Below are 9,696 nucleotides of genomic sequence, written 5' to 3' on the forward strand. Positions count from 1 at the left end.
CATCTTGGGGCACTTGAACACTGCCTTGGAAAGCTGGATTCTACCTGTGTCATTCCTATGGGGTTCTTAAGATGCCAGGCAAGGAAATTAGGCTGTTTATTTCTCAAAAATTATGCCTTGTTGCATATTTCTGGCGTTCTGGGTACCCAGCTTCACAGTGAGATTTGAGTTCTTGATGCACAAAGCACTCGCAGATGCTGCTGAATTCTCTAGGACTTGAGCCTTGGAAATAAAAGAATAGAACCATAAGAACTGAATGAATTATTGGCATATCAAATTGTCAATAAACACATTAATTATGAATCATTCAGTAGCTAAATACAACAAGATCAAAGTCCAGTGCATGTTCCTTGAGTAGCCACTGGTATGTGAGGTCAATATTAAAAACATGGGAGCCAGGAGTGCTCTATGACCGTTTCAAGTTTGGCAAAACATGGAAGACATGTACTGCATAAAATTTCCATGGAATGAAATTTATCTGAAAGTCAAGGTAGAATGCTGTTTGGAGTAGATGCTTTTGGGACTTCATGTAATTTCTTTTTTTCTTTTAGGTTTATTTTTCTTATGACCAATACCAGCAAAAAAAACCTCCATCCCTTGCACACTGCATTTATGCAGAGTATGGTTACTACTAGGCAGCCAATGATGTTACTTACATGAGGGCTGCTGAAATTGCAATAGCTTTAGTCTAGCTATCATGAGTAAAAATAATCATGCAGGTGTCGTATCAGGACTTTGGTGCAGACTGGGAATATATTCTGTTTGCTCCCAGCTCCAAAGCCTGTGCTGTCCCACTTCTGTGGCTATTGCTGTATGAACCGACGCAGTTAAAGCTAGTGAAGGTCTAACTACACAGTACACAATGGAAGTTCATTCTGAGTCTCTGAACGGTTTGTAAGGCTTTTGGTGTGCCTTGTGCAGAGATGCTATTGATAGTTCAAGTGAACAGGGACTATCTGGTGCCTGAATGTCATGAGTTAAAAGTCAAAGGGCAAAATGCTGGTCTCCCTTAAAGCCAGCAGAAGTTTTGCTGTTAACTTCGACAAACCTAGGACTTCTCCCTTAATTCTGTAACTTTGGTTTTTCAGAAGAAGGAATTGTGTTGTGCTTTTACTTCTTGTGGCTTCACCAGGACTCTGTATTCTAAGTGGTTTAAAATCATCTTTTATTTCCTCTGATTGTGTTTTGTGGGAAACTAAATTGAAAGTGTGTTTAAGGGCCCCAGAGACCTGCTCTGTTGAACTACATCAGGAGAAGCTGAACATCTGTTCAATCCTCGGACACAGCTTTAGCAGAACTCCTAATAGTTGAAAAGAAATTGTAAAAAACCTGTTTGCTCTTAAGTTTCAAACCTCATTGCTCAAACTTTAAATTTTAATGTCCTTACAAATGATAAAAAAACCTAGAAAACTCAGTACAAAATATTTACCGCCTAGGCAGAAAACATATAAAAGGAGAAGGGAAAGAAAAATCAGCATTTTTGCAGGTTTAGGGTGGTTTTACACAAAGGAAACTGAATTCTGCAATATAACAAAAATGTGTATCATAGTAACATGAAGATGTGTTAACAGTGATTGTATTTGCTTAACAAATGCCTGTTTTATCAGCTGCATTTCGCATGTGAAATGACATGGACTTTATAGTAAAAAGATTTTTTAAATTTCAATTCACAATATTTTATCGTAAGGAAAATGTACAGAATTTGTGTGGAAATCCGTGTACTATGTTTACTCAAATAAGATAATACTTTGCTGCAAACTTTTAAATATAATAAAATGCATTTAATAGCAATCTTTTGTGGTATCATCATTATTTATGGACGTAACATTCAAAGTATGGAAATTCAGTTGTAGACCAAAATGACCGTAAAAACAGTAACTCAAAGGAACTTATAAACATGTCAACACCCATCATTTATCACAGATGGCTCATACCAATGTAAAAAACATATAAAATGTAGTATAATTCTCAACATATGGTTTACTTTGTTGCATTGTTCCTACGTATTATTTGTGTTAAAATCCAGGAAATTATATTATGAAGAGAGTATTGGTTTTTGTTTATTAAACTAAAGTACAGGTTAAAGTCATTTTTTTCTTGCTATGAACATATACCAACAGTGATTAAAAAATAAACATTTATTTACAAAATATTGATGCATACATATTACACAAGTCAGTTATATCAAAGTGGTTTTTTAAACAATATCTGTAGCAACCAACTATTTGCATTGGTTTATCATAGTGCAAACGGTAATGTTGCAAAGGCAGATTATAATGTGGGATTACAATGAGTGTCAGACTTCTCTGCTGCCTTTTGTTTTACTGTGTCTAGAAAACTATTCCCTTTCATTTAAAAAAAAATCTATTTCTTGCGAATGTTGAATAGTGTACCTGAGGATAGGGCAAATTCGTTATTATTCTAAACTCTTTCACTTAGATAACTATCTATTTACTCAGCCTTCTTACGTAGCACCATTGCCATTGATTACTAACATACTAAGGAGAAAAAGGAATGGAAACACGCTAAATACATTATGCCATCCCTAATTTCAGGATTTGTCCGTTTATGTGGAATTTCATCTGATATATTTCACAATTCTGCACGATATATTCAAGTGTTTAAGGATGCTTCTGGTGGTTTTGTGTAGTGGTGTATATGTTACCAGTATATATTTTCCTGTAAATACAATATTGAGTGAAGCTGTGAAGACATGGACTGAAAAGCCTGCTCCCTCCGTGCTCAGATGGGAAGGAGCTTGCTTTTGATTACCAACATGTATTGAAACCTGCATATAAATTTGCATCTGAATGACTGAATATTGATTCCCTCGCAGTGTAAGAACTTCATGTGTTAAATCCGGTGATTTTGGTTGTAGCTTTTCCTCTTCACTGGCTCAAAACCAGCTGTTAAGTAACTTTATCATCCTTTAGTTCACGCTCCGTAGCTGGTGCTGCACTAAATCTGTACGATAGCCTATCATACAGCATATAGGATGTCGGCAATGCCTAGTGTACGTAACTTCACAGTTTCAAAGACTGGAGAGGGGGTATATCTTTTTTTTTTTTTTCTTTTTTTTTGGTGCCTTCCACAATTTATGGTGGCTTCCACAATTTATGAAGCAACGGATCTCGCGATGATCTCATGAGCACCCGCAGCGGTCTACAACCATGGCCGGTATCTTGCCGTATATTATTTGTTCTTTCCCGTTGAAGTACAGCATGTTTATGGGAGACATCTTGGTGGGCGTGCAGCAAGGCCCTGCTGAACCTCTGGGGTTTGCTTGGTGTACGAGGTGAGTGTGTGGGTATTTTTGTAAAAATACAAATTCGCATTCTCCAGAGCAGTAATTGGCTTTGTATCTTTTGGGAGCGATAATCCAGTCCCATCCGAAAGCTTCAAAATCCACTGTCAGCGGGTAGCGGCAGCAGCGGGATTCTGTCGAGTGCTCGTCACAGTCGAGGCCAAAATCTCGGCGGGACCGTTTTGGTGTGTCTGTAACTCTGACCTCTAAAAATGGGTTCTGTAGGGAGAGGAGAAGGAATCAGAAGCATTACTGAGGTAAGCCTAAGTTCAGTAAAACCATGCAAATATGGAATATTTCAAACATAGATTTATTGTATCAAGTCAATCTTCTCAAATAATAGAATATATTAAATGCGGTATTTGCAAATGTTTCTGAAGTTACACCTTTGGACAACTTTGTCCTCCTCCAGATCTCTGCTGCGTTTGATCTCTGCTCAAGGATTATTCCTCTTTTTCATTCTGAGAGCCAGCATTTCCTGAAATCACTGTCATCTCAGTGCTAGCACCATTTCTGTTAACTGCTAAAAGAACGTTTCAGAAATTTTGAGGATGCTGGATTTTTACTTTTGCTGTGGGCTTTGTTTGCTCACTTTAAACCCCATAATAAGAACTACTTTTTCTCCCCATAGAAGAACTCAAAAAATTTTTAAAGGGCAGGAGTGACTGGTGTTTGTCTCCTTTTTGTGAGTCCTTCTGAAATTCCCTCCATTAAAATCATATTCAGTTCAGGCTTTCTGGATATCAAGGAAGGCTTCTGGTCCAGACCAAGGAGGACAAAATTTGCTCTGTAATTGCTATTGTTTTTGAATGACTGCAATGGCAGTAGAAATGAGTGTTTCACCTACTGGGACAGGTTACTTGCACTTCACAGATTTCCCTTCTGCCAGAGGGCTGAATTTGTCACACTGAATTTGTATGGGCAGCTAATATTTTTGACTCCCAAAAGAGCCCCGTGGCCAGAAATGTACTTTTGGCAGGCCTCCGAACCATGTTCCTCCTACCAGAGGTGTCTCAGTCACCAACTGAGAATAGAAGGAAATTGCAACCTTTACAATCAGAAGTTTAAAGAAGTTCCAAAGTTTCCTCCCTTCCACGCACTGGTTTCAGCCCCATGTGTTGATTTGGCGCTGACCAGGCTATCTCATGAAGGGAAGACTGTTCCTTAGGAGTAAATAACAGCCCAGATAACTTTGTTATGTGAGTTTGTCCCTTCCAAAATACCCGCCTTTATGGCTGCAAGTTGTCCAGCTGCTGGAGATGCTCCTCCTAAAGGTAAATGATATGGAGAGGGGCTTGGTGAGAGGAGCATCCCTGTACCGAGAGCTGCCGGAGAGGAGCCAGAGGGAAGAGGAGAGAAATTTCCTCTCCTGTTTTCAGCTGTGCATCTAACCCTGCCCTGCTGCTGAATCAGTTTGTTTTTACACATGATGATAAACATGGGTTATCCACATGTGTGAAAACACAGCGCTGGGTATTTGAGTGGGTGGAGGTGCTGAGGACGTTCCTTATCATGATATCCAGCTGGCCTGTTTCAAGTATGGGAGATCCACATCTCTACTGGATCTGCAATTAAGATATCACAGCGTTTTTCCTTTAAGTTCTTTTAACTGCGTTGTTGAATGTTACATAGCTACATAAATACGGTTGGACTTGATAATCTCAAAGATCTTTTCCAACCTAAATGATTCTATAATAAACAGATTGATCTACTGCATAGAATTAAAAGTAAAATAATATTCTTTATATTTTATTGAAAAGGAGGGATTTCTTGGTTGTGATTGTTTCAGCTGTGATAGATTCAGGAATTTTTATAGGTTGTAGATAATTCAAGATTTGCAGAAATAAATAACAAGGAAAATGCTGTAGTTTAACTGGTACGCTTCAGGTTTAATTTGTCCATCTATACTCACAAAAAGAAACCAGAGAGTTATTTTATGCTCCTTCTTATCATTATGAACCATTTATTTTATCAAGCAGAATTTCTCTGTTCAAACAGTTCTAATAGATAGAATGGTGCACTCTGTCACATGCTGAGAGGTACACAGATTAACCTTACGAAGAAGATCTATTCTCACCTTCAGAAACAGGTAATTATTGCTGTTTTTAATAGAAGATATAGACATACTGGGTAGGGAGAAACCCCCTCACTTTCTCAGCAGTATCAGAGGCAGCTTTCCTATTAGTGTAAGAATCTAACAACTGTTCTTTTAACTTTATGTAAAATAACTGCTTATTAAGCAGTATTTGCCCTCAAATTTGAAAACATTACTTTGATAGCACTATCCATCAGTAATTACCAAAAATTTTCTAGTTAATGCCTCTCAACATCCCTCTGAAGTGCTGCAATTTGTCTCAATTTTTCAAGCAGGGAAAGGGAGGCACAGGAATTATTTTGACACAATCAGAAAGCAAAGAAAGAAAGAATTTGGCTATACAGAACTTGTATCTTCCATTCCCTAAGCAATGTTCCTTTTTATCGTTCAAACACAACCAAAATGCTTTTCAATAAAATGCAAGATATTTAAATGGGATTTTTCTAAATAAACTTACCAATCCATCTTCATCTGGTCCTGGGAAAGTTACAGCAAGATCCCGTCCATTCTCATCGAAAGCTTTTATTTCGATGCCTAAATTGGATTCAGGCTGTTTGAGCCAATTTTGCAACACTGTCTTCACATCAATACTCTGCCAAATACCAGTGCCTGGGTTCATGTCAAGTTTCAAAGATCGAATTCCAGTGTATCTTGTACCGTCCTTCATGGGTTTAATAAGTCTCAGGATCTGCACAAACACTGTTGTAGGTTTTTGGACTTGCCTCAAGTATATCCACAATTGTGCCTTTACTACTTTGTTATATTGTATTTTAGAGCTAAACTTGAAGAAGCAACATTTTGGCTTTCCCTCCATTTGTACAAGAAAATCAGCTATAAATAAATGGAAACAACAGATTACTGAACAGGGAACAAAAAGAAATATGCATATATAAACCTGATTTTATTTTTTTTTAATTTTCTTTTTCCCTAGACCGTGTAGGAAGTCTTATTATATGATATAAACAGGATAAGTAACAAAGGGGATTTAACTTAATTTTCTGTGGTTTATGCTCTACAGCAAATTTAATGGATGTCACCAAAATCATGCTGTCGCCTAAAAGTAACATCATGTGACAAGGAACAGATGATTGTTTTGTAAACAGGCTAAAATGAGGTTTGGCTCATCATTTTCTAAATAACTCTGGTTGTTGCCTTGTGCTCTGTAGGCTGAGCAGAGCAGAGGTGTGCTCAGGCTGAAACTCGGAAAAGATGGGCAATCATGAGAAGATGCGTACTATGGAGGACCTTTGCGGTCCTTGGGGCTCTGACCAGTGGCACCAGTGCTGTGGGCTGACCTGTACAGCTGCAAAAAAGCCTCTTTCCCAAACAAAAACTACCTGGGGAGAGGGCACAGCCTATTCCACTTCACAGTGACTACTACCAACTCGCTTCTGCTAGTGATCTCCTGAGGATCATCATAAAGCATGCAGAATAGCCACTTTGCATAAGCTGACTCAACCCATATGTGGTGATCCAGCTATTTCTAATTTACTAAATAGTCTTACTGTGCTACACGTCATACAGACAGACACAGCCATGGGCAAACCCCTTGAACGCTCTAATTTCTTTTCTGCATGGAAAAACAAGTAACTAAAAGAGTATTAATCTAAGGAACATTTTGTTTTCTTTTCGTTTGAACAATATTATAGGAAAGTCATGTGCAGGGCAGCGTTCCTCCTTCTTGTAGCCTATGATGCAGCTGTCATACCTACTCATGACAATCTCCTTCCGTGCCAGGATAAAATGGGTAATACTAATCTTAAACGGTGCATGGTGCAGGGCTTTGACATTCATAAATCTCACCACTTAAGATACCTGTCTCTTTACTGCATTTAAAATAGTTCAAGGGCTTTTCATAAAAAGTAGGAGGTGAACTCAGATCAATGAAGTGCAACGACTTTTCTCCAGTCATTGTAATTATATAACAGTTTAATTAAAAATTGTTACAAAGCCTTGGACATAACAGGCTGGAAGAAAACTGCTGGCAGACTTTGACTGTGATAAGGCTGCAGCAATATACTGCTATTAAGTACACATTAATTAAGTTAAAAAATTTTACAGGCAGAGTTACTTTTTCATTGATGCGTACATACATTTTTAGCTGGCTAGAGCAGCTGATATATTATTCTAGTGTATGTATTGTAACGATATCTGTAACTGCTAACATGCCTTATATGTTCTGTCATCTTTTTCCTTTTTGACATCATATTCGTAAGTGTTATTTAAAAAAACAGCTGCCATAGCCAAATACTTTAGCTGATGAAGAACATAAGATAGTATCCTATTAGCCGTGCAAAAGATACTTGATAGGAGCCATAGCAGATGTTTAGCACTCAGAAGATAACTCAGAATCTGCTCATTCAGTAAATGCCTTCATTCTTCCTTGGCATGACTACTGGGGCTGATTGCTGTAGCGTGGACATTTTAGCATTTAAATCTGTTACGCACATATTTGCTTTAAATATATAGTTTTAACTCAGAGATGGGTGGTGCTAGTTTATGGGATCAGCAAAGAGGCAAGAATTTAACTCTATACTTGCACTAGCTGTAACACGTTGCAGTTAGGTAGGTCCAGTGCTCTAAACTGTATCTCTGCTGATTTCTGTTGCTTCTAAAAACACTGGCCAGTGAAACCTTCCTCAGAATAACACAGTTATCTCATTCTCTGCACTTGTACGTTATATTTGTGATAGAAAGTGCCCCGAGTAGTGCAGATAACGAAGTCAACTAAGCTGCAGATCTCCCTTTGCTTTCTGAGGCAATGGGCAAATCCTAAGTGCTACAGGGCATACACGTTATAAGGAGCCGAAAACCGAACAGTAAAACAAAGGATCGCAACACGGTCATCTGAACCTGGCTCAAATTCTTTAGAAATAACGCTCTCCTGCCTCCCTCCCTCTAGCAGACTTCAGCCAGCAGCCTGTTGGGAGAGCCCGAGGAGGAGTTGCGTGGCTCTACAGCAGGGAGACATCTCTCTCGGAGGAGCGGTGGGAGGCAAAAGCAGCAGGGTTACTTACACTCTGTAGGCATCGTGATAATTGTTTCGGTGGTGGCATGATAGTCATCGTCTTCCAAAGAGCCATCGCTACTGTCGTCTCTCTGGACGTCATACTGATCAATCAGTTCCTGTAGCGGAGGAGCTTTGGGTAAAAGTTGTTTAATAACATCCCTGCTAATGTTAGGCGCTTGTTCCAGACGCAGTTTGCTGAGGATTTGAATTTTTATGGCTTCTATTCTGGAAGATTTTGTATTCTGTCTCCACGTACAAGCATTGCACAGTCCATCTTTTTCAGCGTTCTCTGTGGGCTGATTACCGTCATCAAGAGCCACCGGATCGACTGAAATCAGCATGAACAGGTAAATATAAACATAGATCACTAGCTTTTGCATGATCTCACATTCAGTGCAGCTTTTTTCCTTTTTTTTTTCCCCCCCTCCCCCTTTCCCTTTTCTTTTTAGTACTAAACAGATCCGTGAAAGCAAATGCGATCTGAGAGACAGCTTGCCACACTGGTGTACCTTATATATTCCAAGGGGGCTTTTTATACTCCAACTTTGATTAGGCTCATGTCGTCAAACCCGACGATTGGTTGCTGTCCCAACAATGAATCTGGCTGTCAGAGGGTAAAGCCCTGTCGATCACAAGTCACTAGACAGCGTTTAGTTACAGCCAAGGGTGAACTGATTTATCTGGGTGCTTCGCAGAGGATATGTCTTTGCATACTGAAAGGATATATTTCCAAGTATTGTGGGCAGCAGTACTGAAAGACAGCACTGTCATTCTTAAATATATACCAACTGGGTACTAGTACTATGAATCAAGACAGACCTCTCTCTAAACTTGCTTTAGGCTTCTACCAATATTTTTGACTTCAAAGTTTGTGCTATTTAAAAAAAAAAATCCCGAGGGATTACTGTTAGCAGGCAGGAAAAAAATACTTAAAAATGCTTTGCAAACAGTACTAATATATGTTGTTCAAGAACTGAAAAATATTCAGCAGTTCGTATTTCAGAAATCCTTAATGGGTTTTCCTGCTAGGCACTAGCTAAAGCAGTAATGAAGATTTTGGGTATATATGACTCTATGTAAATGCATATCTTATTTTTTTGTCCCTTTAGCATATATCAAAATCCACAGAACAAATCCTTTACTGAACTAACAGTCAGTTATGGAAAATGAATCTGTCCCCTCTTCATACTGTCACCAGGTCAGCAGAATCCTGGGCAGTAAATTAAATATTGAGAGATCTTTAGTAGCAAAGGTACTTTTAAGGAATACCTTCACCTACTCACTCTA

The 9,696-nt window shown here is 38.7% G+C and overlaps 1 protein-coding gene across 1 annotated transcript; it reads right to left on the bottom strand.

Annotated features, from left to right (window-relative positions):
* Positions 1 to 3,142: 3,142 nt before the first annotated feature.
* Positions 3,143 to 8,789, bottom strand: MSTN (myostatin). Its single transcript, XM_086615392.1, has 3 exons — positions 8,417 to 8,789; positions 5,857 to 6,230; positions 3,143 to 3,523 (listed from the first exon to the last, which is right to left on the bottom strand). The coding sequence occupies exons 1-3, from the start codon at positions 8,787 to 8,789 to the stop codon at positions 3,143 to 3,145; spliced, it is 1,128 nt and encodes a 375-aa protein (XP_086471518.1).
* Between the last annotated feature and the right edge of the window lie 907 nt (positions 8,790 to 9,696).

This window comes from Tauraco erythrolophus, chromosome 8, assembly GCF_009769465.1.
Source record: "Tauraco erythrolophus isolate bTauEry1 chromosome 8, bTauEry1.pri, whole genome shotgun sequence".
Lineage (NCBI taxonomy): Eukaryota > Metazoa > Chordata > Aves > Musophagiformes > Musophagidae > Tauraco > Tauraco erythrolophus.

Excerpts from the sequence above, each read along its gene's own strand:
- MSTN (XM_086615392.1), bottom strand. The coding sequence starts at position 8,789 with ATGCAAAAGCTAGTGATCTATGTTTATATTTACCTGTTCATGCTGATT. Across the intron at positions 6,231-8,416 it reads TATCACGATGCCTACAGAGT|CTGATTTTCTTGTACAAATG; the intron begins GTAAGTAACCCT and ends ATTTATTTATAG. Across the intron at positions 3,524-5,856 it reads GACCAGATGAAGATGGATTG|AACCCATTTTTAGAGGTCAG; the intron begins GTAAGTTTATTT and ends CTCTCCCTACAG.